This window comes from Panthera leo, chromosome B1 (genome assembly GCF_018350215.1).
Source record: "Panthera leo isolate Ple1 chromosome B1, P.leo_Ple1_pat1.1, whole genome shotgun sequence".
Lineage (NCBI taxonomy): Eukaryota > Metazoa > Chordata > Mammalia > Carnivora > Felidae > Panthera > Panthera leo.
Genome location: NC_056682.1, coordinates 34,978,894 through 35,000,629, shown reverse-complemented (window position 1 = coordinate 35,000,629; position 21,736 = coordinate 34,978,894). Strand labels below are relative to the sequence as shown.

At 51.7% G+C, this 21,736-nt stretch overlaps 1 protein-coding gene across 4 annotated transcripts in view; it reads right to left on the bottom strand.

The window, feature by feature from the left end:
- Positions 1-21,736, bottom strand: part of PEBP4 (phosphatidylethanolamine binding protein 4) — a 215,461-nt gene that overhangs the window by 184,188 nt on the left and 9,537 nt on the right. For 2 of the 4 annotated variants that reach the window (XM_042934580.1, XM_042934578.1), the window contains exons 2-4: positions 18,699-18,909; positions 18,475-18,611; positions 11,307-11,433 (exon numbers count right to left, since the gene is read on the bottom strand). In XM_042934580.1, coding sequence (XP_042790514.1) covers positions 11,307-11,433; positions 18,475-18,605 — 258 coding nt within the window. In that variant the 5' untranslated portion in view covers positions 18,606-18,611; positions 18,699-18,909. The remainder of the gene's footprint in view (positions 1-11,306; positions 11,434-18,474; positions 18,612-18,698; positions 18,910-21,736) is intronic. The other 2 variants (XM_042934579.1, XM_042934581.1) reach the window with 2 other exon arrangements.

Sequence of the window (21,736 nt, the reverse complement as noted above, 5' to 3'; positions counted from 1 at the left end):
CCACTGGCTCAAATGCTCCTGGGGAGACAAGAAGGATTAGGATTGGGAATTGGCCCCTGGGTCTTACCCAGAAATGGATATTATACCCATTTTAAGGTGAGGAAAGGGAATCTTAGGGAGAAGATCCAAAGTCACAGAGTTAGGAGCACCAGAGCTACAACATAAGACAAGGTCTATGCAAAGCCCAGCCTGCCTGCTTCTCATACTAACCCCTCAGACTCTGAGTGCTCTCTAAACCAAAGGAATGGCTCTGACACCCATGGATTCTCACTCCCAATGGACTATTCATACCCATGAAGTTGAACAGTCCCTGCAGGTCAGGGAAAACTGGGGATGAGCAGAGGATCACAAGCACAACTGTAAGTATCTTTTTAATGCCGAGTGGGATGTGAGGGGATTCTCAGAGTAAGCGTTGTCTGCCTGGCCCTGCTTTCCTTCCAACTGTCTGTTTCATCCACTTAATTAGGGCCTGGCCCCTGAGGACATTTCAAGTTAGTGGCCCCTGGTTTAATGAATTCCAGTCCAGAGATACATGTATTTGAATTGAAGGACATTTCCACAACCAACCGGCAAAGGGAGAGACGGGGCGAGGGGTGCAGAGGCGTGCACAGCCAACCCAAATCCAGGACCCTCCACGTCTCCATTACCGGATAGGTCTCGATTGTCTGACCGCCCGGGGCAATGCCTTCCTGGCCAGTGTGCGGGCTCTCCTTGCCTGGGGCAGGATGATAGTCACCGACCTCCCTCTGGTGTCAGCTCTTGCAACTGCAGCCCCAGGAGACAGCAGGAGGCTATGTATGCCTTTTCATACATGCAGGGCCTGGAGAGCCACGCCTAGGAGCCCTCCTTCTCCCGTCTGAGCCTCCTCTGCCTCTGCCCGGGGCAGGTCTGGTGCTCTAGACCACAGGTATGAGCCCTCTGCATTCCCAATTGCGATGGAAATAAGTAAGACGTGGAAATCAGGATGTCTGATGGCTCACCCTGGTTCTCCCTTAGGTTAGCAGTACAGACCTGTAGACCTACAAGAAACCAAGGGTCTCTGACTTGTGCACACCCCTGCACGCCCCCACTCCCCAAACCCCATCTCTCCCTTTGCTAAGTCATTTGATATTTCAAGGCCCATTTGGAAAGGGAGGTGATGGAACAACAGGAGCTCTACTCCTCTACCTACTCCTTCCCCGCTTGCCTTAGGGGCTGGCTTCTGCCCTGGACCTGGAGCTGCGTGGCTGCAGTGGCAGTTGGGAAATAGCTCGGGCCATTTGGGGCATACTACAGGTTGCCTCCTACTCTCAAGGGGATGAGCTCTGGAGCCCATACAGACCTGGGTTCAAATCCTGACTCTGTCACTCATGAGCTCTGGATTCTTTCTGTGCCTCAGTTTCCTGACCTGTAAAATGAAGGTAATCCTACCTACTGTGCTAGGTGGCTGTAGGGCTTTAGTGCCACAATGCTCGTGGGGCACTTAGCACAGAGCCTGACCATGTGGAAAACAGTCAGTAAATGTGGCTATGTAGTAAATGCTTGGGGACGACAGGGATGCAGGGGGCCCAGGAAAGAAGAGCACAGTACAAGTGCCAGGGATTTGAGTCTGAGCTTTATCACTACACTTAACACATCTGTGCACTAGGGCACGCTAATGTCCACAAGGCTGTAAGGAGACTCAAATGGGGTTTGAGGCAATAAGTAGATGGCTACTGGGCTCTGAGGCTGAACATCTGCCTTCTCCGGCTAACCCTGGGCCAAGGATCCCCAGTGTGGGCAGAGACACCTGCCTGGCCCATCTCTTGGGACTGATCGGAGATAAGAGCTGTCATGACAAGGAAAAGTGCTTTGAAAACTGGAATGCTTATACTCTCGTTATCAAGAGACACCACCCCCCACCCCGTCCCCTGCCAGCACGCTGCACTTAGCTCCATATCATAGCACAGATCTCACTGCACAAAAACTGCCTCCTTCTTGCCATCTTCGAGCATACAAAGGTTTCTGCCATCAGGGAGTTTACATTCTAGTTAGAGAGACACACAAGAAATCGAATAGCAGGAATACCCAAGATGACAGCAGGGGCAGGAGTGAGTGGATCCTGCCCGCTGCAAAGTCTCAGTAGAAACATCAGGTTGAGGGGAGCACAATTCCCAAAAGGGAAGCTAAGCCACAGGAAAACTGGCCACTGGCTTGGGCAAAGATGGACAAACCCTTGCATGGTGAAGAAGGTGCTGGCACTGGAGTCAGGAGGCCCAAGTGGTAGCCTAGGCTCTGTGTTAATCCAAAAAGGCTTCATGCTGTAGGATTCCAACTCTGACATTCTGGAAAAGGCAAAAGGTATGTAGACAGCAAAAAGATCAGTAGTTGCCAGGGGTTGGGAGATGAGTACGCAGAGCACAGAGGATTTTTAGAACAGTGAAACTACTCTGTATGATACTATAATGATGGACACATGTCATTATACATCTGTCCAAACCTATACAATGTACGACAGCAAGAGGGAACTCTAAAGTAAACTCTGGACTCTGGGGGCGTAGGTTCATCAGCTGTAACAAATGTACCACTCCAGTGGGGGCTGTGCAGGGGCATACAGGAAATCTCTGTAATTTCCACTCAATTTTTCTGTGAACCTAAAACTGACCAGCATTGAGGGTGCACTGGTAAGAGAGTGAGATACCTCAAAGTCCACACCTATAACCTCCTCTTTAGGCCACCATCTTTTCTCTCCAGTGACAGCAGGCAACAAGTCATTGTACATTCAAAATTTGAGTATCTGTCCCTCCAAATGGCTCCAACCAGGGGCAGGCAGCTATTTTAAAATCCAAGAAGCCTCTGCTTACACTGCCACCAGTCAGCTCTGAACAGATCCCACACACGCATGAAGAGCCCCACACAGACACTTGCTGAATGACCTTTTTTTTAAAAAACCAGGATGCAAACCCAGTGAACTCTCCTTTCAGATCCCACATGCCCCGCACCCCCCACCCCGAGGAGTGGCCCACACAGTTGTTTTTTTGTTTTTGTTTTTCAAAGAAACATTATTTGATCTGAAAAACATCTGGAACCTGTTTCCCCACACTTGACTGGAAGCTTTCAGCCGACATCAGATGCCCCACCGCTGAGCAAACACCCTGTTTGCCTGTGCTTGGACGAGCCCCACCGTGGACTGGGGATAGGCGGTTCGATTAAAAAGCTCGGGAGGGTCAGGCGCAGGTCTGACCATGGGTTCTGCAACCCCCAGAGCAGTGAAAAGTGGGGGAGGGGGGGCCCGGGAGTGGGGGTAAAGAGGACTGAAAATAAAGGTCAAGGCCAAGAAGTTTCCTAATGAAGCCACCCAGGCGCAAAACATCGCCACGCGAGCGCTTCCGAGTTCATTCTTACAAAGACAACCATTCACATTCTTACTTTCAGGAGGCGCTCCTCGTGGGCAGGGCTGGGATGTGTTTTCGCTTGTGTGCCTGGCTCCTTTAACAGCGTCCCGCACAGGGGCCCAGAGGAGGCCCCCACGAGGACCCGCCCCAGCGAGCGGATGCGTGAGTGGCACCCCAAGTCCGGCGTGCACTTCGGAGGCCGTGTCGGGCACTTTCGCCACGAGCATCTTTGCCACAAACATCTTTGCCGCATAAACAGTCGGCCGTAAGGCAATTTTGCCGTAAAAGATGATGAAAAGTAGCTGGCCGACGGTTTAGTTTGTTTGACAGTTTGGTTTCATTTCTCCATTTTATACTATATAACCTTAGCCCTCACCACGACCTGTATGTACAGTGACGCAGAGTTTTCAACCCACATATCTCATAGAACTTTGGAATGTGGATCAGTGCACATGTGACCAGATGCCAAGAACAGCCGTGTAGAAGGCTGTCACAGCGCCGTGCAAAGCTCAGTTATAGGTGCGCATCCTGGTATTTGGAAACTGATACCTCTCTCAAATGCAGGAAGACATTTTAGTGAAAAAAGTGTGATGCTGAAAAAGGAGACGAATCAACAAGAAAAAAAATGTATAACACGACGAATGAAAGACTTTGAAGACAAGTACCTAGGAACAATCCACAAAATCAGTTATTTGTGTGGAGTTGCCATGAAGCTACACTATGCCTTTTGAATGTATTCAAATATTTTATATTTCAGAATAGTCTTTTTAATTTTGTCGTTTTTCATGTTTCATTATGTCATTTTTCATGAATGTCCCTTTCATTTTTCATGATTTTAGTTTTGCAGCAAAATTGCCTTAGCCAATTAGTCGTGCAGCAAAAATGTTTGCAGCAAGGATGCTTATGCACGAAACTACCTAGAACTCCATCTGTTTTCAAGTAACAGGATGGAGTCCAGAGGCAACACTATGTAGCTGAAAGTCAGTGGACTGGAAGGGATCTAAGGCTGGCTCTTCCCCTTCCTAACTTTGGCAAGTGTGACCTTGGGAGGTCCCCTCATCTGCAGTTATGGGAATAATCCCTACTCTCCCAAACTCCCAACATGGTTAGGAGGATCGTGTGAAATCCTACCTGAGAAGTTCCTCTGCAACTTCAAAATCTGACTGCAAGGGTTGGAAATGGTGACAAGCATTGCCCCTCTTTCACTGGGTCCTGTCATGACCAGTGGCATTGCCACAGCAGATGGCCAAGAGGCCTGGGTGATTTTAGCAGACTTGGTCCAGGGACAAAGGATAAACTGACACATGAGCAGGTTCTCCTTCATGCACGCCTCCTCTACTGGGCACCGGGTGCCCTCCTCACCTACCTTCCCAGGTCTTGCTCTGCCTATCAGCCCCGCTCCCTGCTCTGAGCCTCAAACCCACACAGGCCTCCTTCCACTCCTTGTACTCTTCAGACTACAAATCTGTCTCTTACAATGACAGCTGACACCATTTGCTAAGCTTATGTCACATGTTAGGCATTGGGTTAGGGTTGCAGGTCATGAATTCTCCCCTAAATCATCACTCAGTGAATTGCTGAACCCCCCCCCCCCCCTTGTTCTGGGTTTACTGTCTGCTCCCAGGCCCCTGTTCTGGAACTCTTCTGTCCATCCTCAACAGCAGTGCCAGGGAATTTGCCAAATCCCAGTGGCTCTCCCCAGCCTGGCCCTGCGGCTGCTTCTCTCCGAGTCTGAGCCTGGCAGCCACCCCTTTCCATTCCTGCCTCTCTGACCCTTCACCTTCCCGACCTCTGTCTGAAATGCCCACAAAGTGCAACTTTCTCGCATTCACACCCGAAGCCCTTCTGCCCTCCAGATAGCATCTCACCTCTGTGTGAGGGGCTCTGCTACCTGTGCTCCAGCTCACAGGTCCAGCAGCTGGGGAGACCCCTCACCCCTCCTGGGGCACAGTGAGCACACCTCTCTCTCCTCCTCTTCCTGCTCACCCACGTGCCGGGGCCTGGGGCCTCGGAAGCTTCTGCTGTGCTTCCCACCCTTGACCTCTGAGGAACTTGGATACCTCGTTCCCTTTATTTGACCTCCACCATCCCTGTGATTCTCCTTCTCAGATATGAACTTCTCCAATGGGCCCATTATCTCTAATTTCTGCTGTTTGGGGTATTGCCTTTCCACTGGCTCCTTCCTGTCAGCACTTAAATAGCTCAGGTGCCCCTTGTCTCCCTGAAAACTTCTGGTGTGTGTGGCCCACACTACCACGTCCTCTCCTCATTCAGTCCTCCCTCCCTGTCAGAGCTCCCCAAAGATTCTACCACCTCAAAGATTCCATGCCCTGCCCCCTGACACTGAGGACCCAAATCTAGGCGTCCAGCCTTGCCTTCACTTCCCAGCGAGCTCAGCGGGCAGCTGCCTCTGGGTGCATGCGGGGTCCTCAGATTCAGCATCTGCAGAGTTGCTGGCCTTTGTCTCTATAGATCTAGTTCTTCTCTTGTGTCCCTTGGTAGAAGCCAAAATAATGGGACAGTGCCCTACCACACCTGGTAATTATTAACCACACTTCCCCTCACTCCCCAGAGCGTCTTGTTTTGGAGGATGAGTTATATGCTAAGCCTCACCCTTGCTCACCTGCCTGGTCATCACAGATACCCAAGGGTCACACTAACCCTCCCTCCGCCACGACCCCCACTCCTCCTCAGTCACCAAGCTCTATGGATTCCATTCTTTCTATCTCTCAAATCCATGCCACAGTTCATGCCCTCACATCGAGGGCTTCAGCAGGGTGCTCTCCCTGCCTTCAACCTCCTCTTTCTTCCATTCTTCCACCTGTGCTGCCAGACTGACCATCCTGAATAGCTAATCTGGTCACATTCCCCAGTCCCTCCCCAACCTGGCTTCAAGATAAAATCCAGACTCCACACCAGGGCAAGCAGTGTCTGTGGCCCCTTACATAGTGGCCCTGTCCTCTCCTGAGCCTCCTCCCTCACCCGGCCATCTGGGCCCCCCCACCCCCCTGCCCTGCCTATTCACTGTCTGCAGTTCAGCTCTGGGTACCTCTTCCTGGAGGCCTCCCCAGACTGACTCAGCTTGGCTGCCCCACCTGGTCCTCATGGTAACCGCAGCTCATCCACTGCAACACTGATACCATGCAACTCTGTCTGTCTCCCGACCTAGGCTGGGAGCTCCATGGTGGAGCCTTTTGTTTTTTGACTTTGAGGCACTACCATGGTGTCTGTGTGTTCCATAGATATTTGTTAAGTGCATCACTTCGTATTCCTAACGCTGAATTATGCCTGGCCACCCCCGGCATGTATGCGTGCTCCTCCTCTGCCCCTTCTTTCCCTGAAGGAGAGAATCTGCTCCATCCCTCATGGGCTGCTCTACCCAGCATTCCTCTGAGTGTCAGGAGCCCCACGTCCCTCCTCCACTAATCATTTTGTGACCAGCAGGCCCTATTTTTCTGCTCTGTGTGTAAAGAGAAGGATGGGAAGTGGACTAGTTAGCTCTGAGGTCTCTTGCAGCAAGGAGAGTCTGTGACTCTACCACAAGTGTCCAGACTTGTGTGTATACCTTGGGCCCATGAGGACAAGGAGGTGGCCCCCCAGGAGGCAGTAACACAGACCCTACAGGCCCAGGGTGGGGTAGGGCTATGCCTGTCCCGTCTGTTTGGAGGATACTCAGAGTTGCCTGCTTTCTGGGATGGAGAGAGGAGCCAAGCCTGCCTGGAAACCGGAGGGACCCCAGGACTCCTTGTTCCTTCTCTCTAATGCAATGCACATTCCCCACTTAAAGGTAATTTCTTCACTTCAAAAGGATTCCAGCTGGTTAAATTCAAGGTGAAGAATAGGCCTCAGTCAAGAAGCTTCTCAGGGGCCTTTCGGTTTACATCATCTTGAGAAGGGATGCATTTTAAGACGCTTGCCTCTTAATGTTTGTCAAAGCACCAGGGGAGAAAGCTTCCTCTTATTTCAACACCTCTCTTAACTCTTGGGGTTGTTGGCACAGGGACCATCCATATTTCCCTGCACTGCTTTGCCTTTTGGAAAACCCACTGGATTTCTCTCCTGGCTTTTCTCTTCCCAACCCTGATCCCACCCCCACCCTGGGTAGAGGAGAGACTAGTACTGGCTTCAGCAGCTTTTCTTCAGGCTGCCCCAGACACCCAACAGCTAAAAGGCAAACCATGGGACTCACACATCTTATAGTTCACCACACTCCAGGAGGTATCCTTCCAGCAGCCATTCATTCATTCATTCATTCACCCCCTCACCTAGTCAGTCAACATGGGGCCTGCAATGCTGGTAGGGGCTGTGGGTGGCCTTGCTTTCCTAGAGCTTACAAACTTGTCAAGGCTATGGGAGATATGAACAAGCAATCACAATACAAGACAGAAGGAAGTAAACTCTAGGTCTGATGGGTAGGGGGCATTTAAAAAGCTCAGAGAGGGGGCACCTGGGTGGCTCAGTCGGTTGAGCGTCTGACTTCGGCTCAGGTCACGATCTCGTGGTTCTTGGGTTCGAGCCCCACCCTGGGCTCTGTGCTGACAGCTCAGAGCCTGGAGCCTGCTTCAGATTCTGTGTCTCCCTCCGCCCTCTCTCTCTGTGCTCTTCCCTCCCCTGCTCATGCTCTGTCTCTCTGTCTCTCTTTCTCTCAAAAATAAATAAACATTAAATTTTTTTTAAGATAGTTCAGAGATAGAAGACACCAGCCAGGGATGAGGATAGGGCCAAGAGAGAGATAGGGAAGTCTTCTTAGAAGCAGCAGCATTTTGGTACGGGCAGGGTGTCCCAGTAGGCAGGGTACAAATATGGAAAGTGGCCTGAACAAAGATGTACAGGCAGGAAGACCTCTGGTAGACACAGAGGCACTGTCCCAGGCCCACAGCGCCTCTCCTGACGGTTTGCTTGGTGATGGTGGGGGGCTCCCAAGACATGTCCACTGGCAGCTGCTGCTTTGGTGGCATTGCTTTAATCACTTTGAAGCAAGGCACTATCCCCACATAGCCAGTCACAACCTGCTTGTCCTTTCTCAGTAGGCCCTGGGCCCAGAGGAAATGCCTTCAATCCCATGCTTTGTCACTAAGGACTCGGGCTCCCCTGCCCACACTCTTGAGAGACCCTATTCCCAGAGAGCAGCCCTTCCTCTCCAACTGTTCCAGTTTCTCTCTCTCTAAAGGTGTTTGTTCCCTCGACACCTTAAGGGAAGCTCTAGCCATCATATCATTTCTCATTACCCCTAGCCTATCTCCACCTCTTCACCACCACCCTCCTTAGCAAACACTGCTTTCTGTCCCAAGAAAGCTTCCATTCAGCAAGCCCTCCCACCCCGCCCCCGTCCCCTGACTGTGCCAGTGCCCTGGTGTCTCTGCTGAGAGCCGTTACCAGTGGTCTCCTCTGGGGGAACCATCCTCATTTGCCCTCAGCTTTTGTAGATTTAGTGGGGTTACCCAAGGTCACTGGTTCAAGGATAGGCATGTGATCTAAGCAGGACAAATCCTGGGATTTTTAATGGTTGAAAAGTGTCAATCTATTTTCACTGGGATTGATAAACTAGTAAAAACAAATCTGAAGCTAATGGGGTTGTCTTTGCCACCACAAGGAGAGTCTATTTACACATAAAACCAGCATAGAAAAAAGTAGAGAAAGGGAAAAATAGATTTTTGGTGACATTTTTTGGGCACCTGGATCCAGCCATGCCTGAAGCTATTCCTGGAGTTTTCATTTTGTGAACCAATAGTTTCTTCCCTCTTTTGGCACAAGCTGGTTAGAGTTGGCTTTTGTCACTCATCACTGACAGTCTCAACTAAAGAGATACTTCACTTGCAGACTTGATGAAAACTTTAAATGAAATGACACACAAATAGTACCCAGCATAAAGTGGGTACCACTCGATTAATGGTGTTTTTTGATAACCCTGAATCACCTCGTCAAATGTCAGTTAAATTTACAAAAAAAAAAAAAAAAAAAAAAAAAAAAACAAAACCCAAAACCCTCTAGTTCTATAGTAGTAGAATATTACGTTTCCTTCCTTTGTTTCTACCACTTTGACCAATTTTTTCTTTGTGAAATCTCTACTCTCCTTGGCTTTCTTAACCACAGTCCCTGCCCTTCATAAGTCTCCAGGTTTTCTGTCCTGCCCCACCTCTGGACTGAGACAGGGTGGGAAATTTCATGATCTGGAGGGAGTGATGTTTTCTCTTCATTATATGCCCACACCCCAGGACAATCGGTGTCAACTAAAAGGAATCAAATGCAGATTTCCCAAACTTGCTTCAAACCAAGTACGCCAGGTACTCAGAAAAGTCTGCACTGCCATCTAGTGGACATATGCTATAACATCAGGCGGAATGGAGTCCTTTACTGAGAATCTCTCCTAGGACAGTCACTGGACTGAGAATGTGGTTGATCTCATTACTTTTCAGTGGCAAAGCCAAGGACAAGTGAATTAATGGTGAAGGTCAAGCATCTAGTCCCCACCGGGCAGCATTATACTCTTCCTTACAGGACTGGGTTCCTTCCCCGCAGCCCTCCACCTCCTGTTCCAAGTGTTAGAATCACAGTGGCCTATATCTCCTCTGCTTCTCCCACATGTCCACTGGTGTGCCCCAGGCCAGAGGTCTCCAAGGGAGGAGGGCTGACATGTGCATGTGTGTGTGTTCACGTGCATGCATGTTCATGTGCGTGAGGCTTGGGAGGGTTGAGGGAGAGAGACTCAGAGGCCTTCTCGTCACTTGCTTGCTTAGCCTCCCAGAAGAAAGGATGTTTTGTCAAGGTTGCAAACACAATAGCCTGTCAAAGCTTCATGTTTTCAATCTCATCAATTGTGAGACACATCACAATCTACTGGTTCCCTGATAGTGAAAACTGTTTAAGAAAGAGAAGCATCTACCCTCCACATCTGAGTAAACTTGCAAATTCCCTCACCCCAGAACTTGTGATTTTGTTGTTTATGTAGTCACTGCCACCAGGCCTGGACTGACAGGGGGGAAGAGCCGACGGTGGCCTCTCCCTGCCGCGGTGCACAAAGGGGACCAGAAGGCTGTGCATATGGTGTGCATGTGGTCACATCCTGACCATGGCCCTTCAGCCTCCACCCATTTGTGACCTGGTTCCTGGACACATCACAGTCCTTTTATGTAGGTTGGTATTGGCATCTCCTACTGAAACTCAGCAGACAAAGCAAGGTTGCCATCCTCTCCTGACACTGTGGGGGCTCAGTGTGACCCAGGAATCAACGAAGAGAGAAACAGTGACCGGAACACGGGAGCAGGTCCCCCAGGACATGCTCTGGCCAGTGGGAGCGGCAGCCACAGTCCACTTTCTACTTCCATGGCCCTGCCCCAGGCTCACTACACCCCCAAACCAAGGGAAGCTTCCAGAACAAGATAGTACTAACCATTTCCTAGAGGAAAGAATAGTTATTTCCAATTCCTAAAAGAGCTTCAATCTTCTATTTCAGACAAGTTTGAGCAAACGTTCCGGTGTGTTTCATACTGCGACGATGGAGTCAAGGCGCACTGTTCTGCTTGTTTAGCTACATGAGAAGCCCTGCCCATTACTAGTTAGCTCCTCCCCATTCGCCAGCCACCTTGAACCTTGAAAAGGACTCCCTACACCCCCTCTCTCTTCCTTTTCTCTGCTGACTTCAAAGCACACATCAGCCGGTCTCCACATAAACTGACGAGCCAGGCTCTGGGGCCCAGGGGCTGCAGGAGCAGGGAAAGATCCTGGCAGAGCTGCCCCACAGTCCCACTAAGGCTTCCGGTCTGCAGCCCTCCAACCGACCCCACCCTCCTCCAAGGCCATGGGGCTGCTCTGAGGCAGGCGCATCCTATGGCATCAGCCACCTGGTACCACCAGACCCAACCCAGAGGGCCTTGCTTCAAGTCACACAAATGAGCAAGCTCAGAGGGAAACCAAGACCCACGGCCCTCCCGCTCCAGGCTTTTGCTCACTCACCTCCAAGGCCCCAGGGAACTTGACAATGGGCTCATCCCAGTGGGTGATCTTCTGTCTGTAATTGTTGCAGTCGGGGACAAACATGCAGCCAATGTTCCCCAGTTCTGGGTAGAAAACTTCAAGGCCCCTGTGGAGAGAAGGAGATAGTCAGGGGGAGTCTGGCAGGTTCAAAGCCTTCAGTCTAGCCCCATTGGAAATGTAGAGTCAAGTGGGTTGGAATCCTAGGCCTGCTCCCAACTAGTCGTGGTCACTAACTAGCGTGACTGGTGTGACCTGAGAGTTACTTGACCTCTTGGTGACTCGGTTTCTTCACCTGTAAAATGGGGACACACCTGAAGTATTGGTGTGAGGAGTAAAGTAGGTGATCGACATTTACAACAGAGCCAGCAAGTCGTCAGTGGTCAGAAAGTGTGAACTATCATCTGTATTGACTTCTCAAAAAGAGCATGCATCCTTAGACAAACCTGGTCCGTGTCTTTAAAGTAGGACTGCGTTTATAAGAACAATATTTGCACATTGCTTTTCGGGGAGGTTCTCTTTACATCAAGAAAGGTTTAGCAAATTAGCACATCCTTCTTCACGGGCACAGACGTTCGTCAACCCTAAACAAATCAAGATCCTCTGTATGTCTGGAAACCTCACCAATAGTTAAATAATCCACATCTTTGGGTCAAGCATTGCCCAATAACCTAGGCTCTCCACCTACCATTCCCTGCACTTTCAAAATGCAAATATCTCCTAGGAGGTAAAATATCTGGTCACTAAGACTGTAGTACGAATCCATTTTTCTATTTTTTTCCCTGCAAAGAAGGCCTGAATAGCAAGAATGCTCTGAGAATTGAGTTCACTGGAAGGGCTGATCCCATAACTTCACCAGGGTTAGCCTTAAGGGCTTACCTGTATCTGAGCCTCAGGGATGTATACCAGGCTGGGATGTCAAAAAGATATTTAAAAATAACAACAACAACAACAACAACAAAAACCTTGCCCTTCCTCTCTGTCCTTCTGTCACTTTATATCACCAAGACCCAGGATCTCTATAGGGTGCATTGGGTTAAGATGATTCGCTGACAGAGAAGGGGTGAATTCCTAGCCTTGCCCAAAGTCCAGCTTGGCTGACCAGCTCCACACCCTGCCAGTGGTCACCCAGAGGTGGCCATGATTCCCTTGCTGGAGGTAATGCCTGGAGGAGACCCGGTGCGAGTATAATGGGGGAGTAGATCCGGAGGGGGAGCTCCTGAGTTCTGGACCCGGGGAGAAAGGCAAGGCCTGCCTTCCAGTGGGAGGGAACTCACATTCTCCTCCTGTCCCACCTTTCCAGTGGCTCCTGAGGGCCAGAGCCTGCAACACTGAGCAGACACAGGACGTCCAGTGGGCCAGCACCCCACCCCACCCCAAGCCAGCCTCAGGCCAGTTAGCTGAACTTCCGGTTTGCTGAGCACACTTGTTTCTTCTACCTCTTGGCAAGTTTACAGTAATTCCTTTGGAGGCCATGGTTTGAATGGCTTTTGAACAAGTTTTAGAGGACGGGTCTTCATTTTTCTTCCCAGCAACATTTTGGTTGTTCTGCCAAACAGCTCCCTGCCACTGCGGCTGGCGAGACCCAAGGCTGAGAGAGGGGACCCTCCACTGGCAGAGAGTTGGAGAGTCAGCACATAGCCCGGACTGGGAAAGGCCACGGGGCAGGCAGGATGGAAATGGAGGAACACAGAGGCCTCTCCCAGGAAACGAATGGGTTTCCTTATTTTATCCTGGTAGAATTGCTGCAAATGTTTAAACAGTTAATCAAAATCAGGAAGCTGACGTTTGGTGAGTGGGCCTAAAGGGTAGGTGCCAGGGGACCAGGGATTAGGTCCCTGCCGCCAGCCCCTGTCACACCACAGGGTGCTGCCAGCCCAGCATCTGAAAACTACATGTTACTCCACACAGCAGGCCATGCCAGGGGGCCATGTGCAGGCCTCTGTTCTGTTCAGCAGTTTTACCAAAGGCTTGGAGCAGGACACAGAAGGCAAATTTATTTGAATTGTGAGTGGCACAAAGTTGATTAATAACAACGATCAAATTGGTCGTTGATTAAAATTAACAGACGGGGGTCGCCTGGGTGGCTCAGTCGGTTAAGTGGCCGACTTCCCCTTAGGTCATGATCTCACGGTCTGTGAATTTGAGCCCTGCATTGGGCTCTGTGCTGACAGTTCAGAGCCTGGAGCCTGCTTCTGTTTCTGTGTCTCCCTCTCTCTTTGCCCCTCCTCCATTCGCGCTCTGTCTCTCTCTGCCTTTCAAAAAACATGAATAAATGTTAAAAAGAAAAAAAAAACTAACAGATGATTGGAGTGCCTGCGTGGCTCTGTTGGTTAAGCGTCCGACTCTGACTCAGGTCATGATCTCACAGTTCATGAGTTCAAGTTCTGCGTCGGGCTCTGTGATGACAGCTCAGAGCCCGGAGCCTACTTGGGATTCTGTGTCTCCCTCTCTCTGCCCCTCGTGCTCTCTCTCTCCCTCAAAAATAAATAAACATAAAAACAAAAAGTAACAGATGATCAAATCAGCCTAAAGAAAGATCTGGACAGGCCTGAGATGAACTGAATCCAAAATTAAACTTAGTTAGAATACACTTGACACCTTGTGCCATCTTCCTGCAGTGCCCTTCCTGCTCGTGGGGTACTTCACATGGGACACATTCTATTTCCATCCCCAGATTTGGGACATTTCCTGGTCAACTTCACAAGACCAAGAGGCACCTGAGAGGACGGGGGAAGGGGCAGGGGCTCTGGTCCCAGCGTGGTCACTATCTCACATTGCTTTGGGGGCAGGGTGGGGGATGGGGTGGAGGGAAGGGAATGGCATGATGGGCATTATTTCATTTCCTACCACGCCTCAAAGCGGCTGTTATCATTATTCTTATCTCCCAAATGAGTAAACCGAGGCCCAAAAGAAAGTTAAGGAACTAGCACAGGGTCTCATCGTTGGTGAACTACGGGGACAGGGACATGGGTGTGGCAGGCAGCCAGCATCATGTCCCCAGAGATCCCCGCCTCCTGGTCCTCCCACCCTAGTGGGACCCCTCCCTCCCCTTGAACGGGGGCTGGATTTAGTGACTTGATTCTAACAGAGCAGATCCGGCAGCAGCGCGGGATGTCACTTCCAAGATCACGTTATAAGAAGACTGTGGCTTGTCTCACAGGCTCTGCCCCTGAGATCCTGGCTCTGTGGGAAGCCTCCGCTGTGTGGTGAACAGCCCCATGGAGAGGCCACATGGCAAGGGCCCGAGGCCTGTCAACACCCACATTAGCGAGCTCGGGAGCAGAGCACCCCGCCCCAGCCAGTCCGCTCTGCAGACGAGGCCGTGGCCGCGGGTGAGCCCTTGCTGCCCAGCCGGGCGCTGCCCAGAGCAAATGGGACACAACAAGTGTGAGTGGCCGCCACGTTTGGGGTGACTTGTGCAGCGGTGGAGAACTACTCCAGCGGCTTGTCTGCCGTCTGCTGTGCCACACGGCTTCCCTAGGGAGTCACTCCGTGTCTCCAGGCTTCCGACTAGTAGTGACCCAAGTCCCCTCAGCTTTGTAAGACGCGGATCAGAGAGAGACGGCTCCAGGGCTATACCTGTGGAAAGGGCTCAGAATTCCAGTGGCCTAAAAGCGAGGTTGACAAGCAGGCCCATGGAGGTGAGGCCACCTGGACAGAGGTCCGAGGGGTTTGGGTGGGCACACAGTTCTCGGTGTCAAAGTGTGGGGCGCCACCTTCGGAAAAGAGCAATGGGTCTGTCTCCAACCTCCGCTTGCGGAAGTGGGGCCCAGAACCAAGGCCCCCCGAGGAGGAACTGACGATGAAGATGGGAGCCCAGCTGAGAAGAGCTGCGGGTGGAGGCAGGCAGCATAACCCCCCAACGTCTGAAGGAGCCTCAAGAGGAAGAGAAACTAGGGGCGCCTGGGTGGTTCAGTTACGTGTCCAACTTCAGCGCAGGTCATGAGCTCCCAGTTCGTGGGTTCTAGCCCCGCATCAGGCTCTGTGCTGACAGCTCGGAGCCCGGAGCCCCCTTCAGATTCTGTGTCTCCCTCTGTCTCTGCCCTCCCCTGTTCTTGCTCTGTCTCTCTGTCTCTCAAAAATAAATAAACATTAAAAAAAAAAAAAGAGGAAGAGGAGCTAGACTCGTTCCATGCAGTGTGCAGGACAACACTAGAAGGGATGTGGTGAAGTTAAAGAAAGGCAACCCCTGCCTCGAGTGGGGATGCAGCTTCTGGGGGGGGGGGGCTTTCAGCACAGGCCAGAGGGCTTTGGCGGGGTGGGGGGGAAGGGGGGGCTCCCAGCCAGGGGAGCTGACGTAGCGGGAGGGTGTTGTTGAATAGACGCACCCACAGGGTGTGGGTTAGACTGTCATTCTCTCTGCTGAGACTGAACCTGAGTTCTGATCTCAGGGTTTTGTCAGGGGTCGATAAGCTGTAACCCTGGAAGAGCTTTTCCCTTAACGGTGTCTTCCTACTGCTTGTCCCTGTACATGAACTTCCTCCTTTCTAGATTAATACCCTCAGGTGTTAAGGCCTGACTTCAAAAATTCCCTATTCGGGACGCCTGGGTGGCTCAGTTGGTTGAGCGTCTGACTCTTGATTTGGGCTCAGGTCATGATCCCAAAGTCCTGGGATCCAGCCCTGCATCAGGCTCAGCACTGAGCGCGGAGCCTGCTTAAGATCCTCCCCACCCCCCCCCCCCCGCCCATCCCCCACTTGTGTATGTGGTCAGGTGTGCGTTCTCTCTCTCTAAAAACTTTTTTAATGTTTATTTATTTTTGAGAGAAAGAGAGAGAGCATGAACGGGTAAGGAACAAAGAGAGAGGGAGACCCAGAATCCAAAGCAGGCTCCAGGCTCTGAGCTGTCGGCACAGAGCCCAATGCGGGGCTTGAACCCATGAACTGTGAGATCATGACCTGAGCTGAAGTAGGACATTTAACCGACTGAAACACCCAGGTGCCCCCCCCCTCTCTAAATATATATATAATATATATATTTTTCTCTCTCTCTATTAGACTCTACCTAATAATGAGAGGAGTGGCTTCTTGGGGGGTGGGGAGATCTCTTGAAGAGGTCAGGTGAGGGGGCCCTGGCACAGGACATCCTGATCTCTCCTCAGGGGTCTGACGTATCCATAATGTGTTCTCAGTTAGTGATGATCTTTTACCAACAAAGGCCTTCAGAGGTAATAAAGACAAACCTCCCCTTTTGCAGTGACGGTTTATAACCAGTCATTTCCTAGCACACAACCTTAGTGTGGCAAGTTTGTGTTTCTCAAGCTGGGGGTCTCCTGGTGGACTCCAGGGAGTCCTGAGAGTACCTCCTGTAATGGAGTGAGTTCCAGTTGCCCCTCCCCCAGAATTCATATGCTGAACCCCAGCCCCCTGGTGTGATGACATTATGAGGTGGGGCGTCCGGGAGGGGCCTTCCACTGTGTGAGGGGACAGTGGGAAGACAGCCATCTATGAATCAGGAAGCAGGTTCTCACCAGACGTGGAAACTGCTGCCACCTTGATCTGGGACTTCCCAACCTCCAGGAGGAGAAGAAGTAAATTTCTGCTGTTCATAAGGCACTCTGCCCTAGCACTTGGTTATAGCAGCCCAAGTGCCCTGAGACAGCTCCCCTTCACTCGAGTTTGAGAAGCTCCAAAGACGGGTGGGGAAAGGGCATTGAGTGTAGAGCCAAACAAGGGGGGCTGAATCCAGGCTCTGCCACTGGCGAGGTGTGTGAGCTCTGTGGACCGGTTCTTCAATCTTGGGGATTCCTCGTCTGCAATATGAGGATGGTGATACTTACCTGGTGGGTTCGTGATAACAGCGAAATGAGCCAAGGAGTCTAGGCACCAGCGGAACTCCTGGCATACAATGGATGCCCCAGAGCCCTCAGGCGTACCATAGTGCACAGGCCCCCAGGGCACCAGCGTGTGGATGTCTGCAGGGCAGAGCCTAGGGCAGCCGGGGCCCAGGTGGGCCGCCCCCAGTGACCACGCACATGGTCATTTTCTAAGTGTGCCGCAGTGAACGTGGGAGGCACGGAGGCACTCCATAATGGGGCCTTATTGTGGCCCCGCCCAGCTGACCTCCCGGGACTTGATCTTCTGCCCTACCAGAGTTAAACGGCTACCCACCCCCAGGAAGGCTCCGCTCAGCAGAGTACCTAGAGGACTGGAGCCCACATGTGAGATGCAGCCGTGTTCGCTCCTCCCACTCAAAACTCCATTTAGAACTGTTTGGCCATAGTTTTAGAAATGTACTGATAAGAGCACAGAGCAAAATGTGTGTTAGCTTTTGGGAGAGGGAGGGGTTTTAACTACCTAACTTTTTCAGGGAAAACATGTATTTATCTTTCTAAAAGTTAACATTTGTAAGAATTCAAGTGTACCCAAGGAGGCAGAGCAGGAAATAAGAGTTCTTCCCTCCTCTCTCACTTCCGATGGCTTCAGTGGGATGCCAGGCTCCTTTGTCACCAAACTGGCAGAGAGGTTGGCAGCAAAGCGGCCTGGGCAGCCCTCAGGATGAGCCACGAGCCCAGGACAATTAAGACTGGCTTTTCTAACGGGCAGTCAGTGAGGAGAGAGCTGAACTCTGACACAGGCAGGAGGAGCTTGGGTCCTCAGAAGGGAAAAAGCCAGCCTCTGAGGCCCAGCCTCCTCTCTAGACAACACCCAGTGGCCACGCTCCTTAAAGGCCCACCTGCCCCACACTCCCAGCGCCTCCATACTGAAAAGCAAATGGCCACTTCTCACACAGGGAGGGTCCAATCCCACACCCTCTGTGGACTGCCACTGTTCTTTAAAATGCTTCTTTGTTGGGGGAAGGGAGCATTCTGGGCTGTGGGGAGGGATGGTCTCTCTTGGGTGCCAGCAGGGAGGGTGAGGCCAGCCCCTCAGGTTTGGAGGCCCCCCTGGAGTATAAAGGGGAGCTGACTGTATCTGTATATACCCTCTGGGTCTGGGAGACCACCGTCTGGAAGGTAGGAGCCTGTCTCCAGTTCTTTCCTTAATGCTGGCCTCCATTGAGGTGGTCTCCAGGGCTCAGTGATTTTCTACCTGCCCACGAAGGCCACTTAGGAGACAATGCTCCCTGGTTCTGCAAACACCCCTCCTGGAGATCTCAACCCCCATTTTGCCCTGCCTGGTTGCTTCCCGGGCCCCACCAGCCTTACTTGCAGAGGACAGCATCGGTGTCAGACAGGGCCTCGTACATACACATGTCGCCGTCCTCCTCGTCCCCGGGGACCACCATTGTGAGACCCAGAAACAGTGCCGCCGTGGCCAGCTTCATTGTCCAGCCCATGGATACCTGGAACACAAGGGACTTTTAGAGCTGCGGGGCCCTCTGCAGGGGGCGCCCTTCTCACCCTGTGGCCCCCACCCCCAGGGGACTCACTTGGAGGAACAGGGACCTCTGGTAAGCAGAAGGAGAAGGGCAGGCAGCTGCCTGGGCTCCCGCAGCTAATCTGCCACCCGGACACAAATACCTTGGGAGGACCTGGGCCTACTCCAACCCGGGCTCAATTTGCAGTCCTGGCTGAGGCCCCTCCTCTGTCAGGGCAAGGCTTTGCTGTCCTCTAATCCCGGCTGCCAGGGCAGAGAGCAAGCTGCGAAGCAGAAGGGCTTATATAAGCCTCTCACCCCACCCAGATCCTCATCTTGTCCCCCACCCTCGCCCCGTGTGTGATCAGTGGGCCATGGGCCAGCCTGCTTCTTTGGCTTTAAGGCAAACTCTGGGAAGCTGATGACCCCAGGCTTTAAGCTGGGGGCGGGTTCCGGGGAGCCTGCAAGAGCAAGACCTTGGTTGTTTTTCCAGGAGCAGGGGTTGGGCTGGGCTGTGCGCCGGAGACAGCTCTGCTTCTCCTGCCCACAGTTCCCATGCCACCTGCCTTGACGGCCTTGGGGCTGACGGACGGTCGGTGGTTGGATGCAGTGACCCTGTGCAGGAAGGGCTGCCGCACTTAGGGCCGCCCTGGCCCCGAGGCCAGCTCCAAAGGGCCAGCTGAGGACAGAAGGGCTCCTCCGACTGCACCTTGCAGCAGTGCTGAACTCAGCAGTCTCCCAAAATAATAGTCTCCGGAGAAGAAACCGGCAGGGCTGCTGGGGAAGGGAGCAGCTTGCACGGTGCCAGTGAGGTGCCGGCTGGGCGGAAGGGGGGAGCAGCCTGTAGGAAGTTGTGTGTGGGACTCTGATTGGAACCAGAGAGGGCAGGGGAAGATCACAGGCAGTTCTCCCACGGCCTTTCCAGTTGATCTGTGCTCTGTCTTCTCTGAGATGGGGTGTGGGGGTGTGCTGGGGAATGTTCTAGCAGCTGGGAACTGAGGACTCCCGTGTTCTGCTCTGAGCCCCGCCAGGCTGCCTGGGTAGGGGAGTGGGGACTATGCCTCTCTAAGATGCTCCATTTCTCCCTTTCATAAACAAGTATAATGACCCGTCGCTCCCGTGCCTTGCTAAGGAAGATGAGATCATAGCTATAAAGTTTACACAGCTTAAGCTTTAGAGAAACTATTTCAGCATAGCTGGCTTTCCAATTGAATTCCTGCCTCCAGGATCCCAACTTCTAGCAAAAAGCTCTTCTTGGGGGCTATTAATTAAACACATTTCTCAATCATTAGAGTCCCTGATGTATGACTACAGCTCCCCCACAGAGGACTCATTCCCCAGATCTTCCCTACTGGAGGTGTCTCCTAGTAGCCTCCTCACAGGATGGCGGTGAGAATGGAATTGAACAAATTACGTTAAGGCCCTCAGTGAGGGATGACCTCACCTACGGAATGCTCGATCGTGTATGCATTCCCAATCCATTTCGCTATCAGGTACTGAGCACCTCCCATGTGCCAGGCCCTGTGTCTGCTCTATGGTGTAGGGACAGCATGGCCCCTGTTCTCATAGAGCTCACAGGATAGCCAGAGCCACAAGGACAATGCTGCCAGAATGGTCTTCAAAGGCCAAGAGACTCTGATCTTCAAAGTGGCAGCCGCTAGAGAAGCCAAAACTTTCCTCAATACCAATAGCTCTTAGTACCAAAAAAAAAAAAAACAAAAACAAAAAAACAAAAAAACACCGTCTGGAGGTGGGGAAGAGTCCCCAGGGTAGGGTTGCTCCTGCTGAGTCTGCTCAGGTCAGCAATGCTTCCTTACTCAGTATGTGGCAAGCTTTTATCATTGAATCCTTATGATATGATCCTTTGGAGTAGGTGCTATTCTTATCCCATTTTACAGAGGAGGAGACTGAGGTACAGATAGGTTAGCTAACTTGGACCTTGGTCACATGAGTCATAAGTGGAAGACCTGGGATTTGAACCCATGCCATCTGCTTCCAGACTACTTGCTTCTTAACCATTAACCACTCCTCTACTGCCCCCTCTTGGAGCTTGGCTGTCACCCTTCTTTCCCTTCTGTTGCCCCCCTCTATTCCCTGTGTTCTTGGAACAAAGCCCAGAATCTCCTATGCCTGCATGATCTGGCTCCTCCTGCTTCTCTAGCTGTGACTCTCTACTCTCCGCTGCTTGAGGTTTAACTCCCGCTCATCCCTCCAGCTCCTTCCTGCCCCAGGGCCTTTCTCTGCACCGCCCTCACTTCCCACCCCCTTTTGGTGGATAGTCAAAATGCCATTTCTTCGGAGAAATGCCCTGACACCTAGCTTCCGTTAAATTCCTGTTATACAGAATCATAGCTCCTTATTCCTTTCCTTGTGCTTATATGCTTGCAATGAATTCTTTTGTAATTACTTGCTTAAAGATTTGCTTGTGGTTCCCCCGCCCTTCAATCTACAAGCTTCGAGGAGGCTGTACTGAGTTTGCGTCCAGCATTCCCAGCACAGTGCCTGGTGAGTCTAGATGTCTAATAAATTACTGTTTGAATGCCTGACAAACCCACCACCTCTGTTTCTGACAGTCCTATTTTCACTTAATAGCTCCTAACTCAATAAACATCAGCAGGAAATAACCACTCAAGTTGGCGCCTGGCCCTGGATCCCGTTTGATTATTTATCTAACCTTCTCTGGCTTGTTTTTGCAAAGAGATCTGACAGAGTGCAGTGGTTCTCGGTATTTTCGAATCTGATCTTTCTCTTGGGGATTCACAGAACTTCACTTCAAATGTGGAGTCCAAGATCTAGGAACCACATTCAAGCCCAGGAAGGTGCTGTGTCTCTTTCCCATTGCCAGCATGTTTTTCTCTACAGCCTTATTTCTGGAAACTCCCATCTCTAGATCCTGAGGTGGCCACCCTGGGAGTCCCCTTCTCTTCCTTTAGTCACCAGGGCTGGGACTACATCCAAACACTATCAGGTAGGCAGAGGCTGTTGACTTCCTGAGATGCCTTGATCCCTCCAAACCCAGGAATCTGCTGGGCCAGTGCTCCTAGGAGTCTTGACCCCCACCCCCTTCTATCCTTCCAAGCCTCCTGTGCCTAACAGCCCCTCACCCCCATC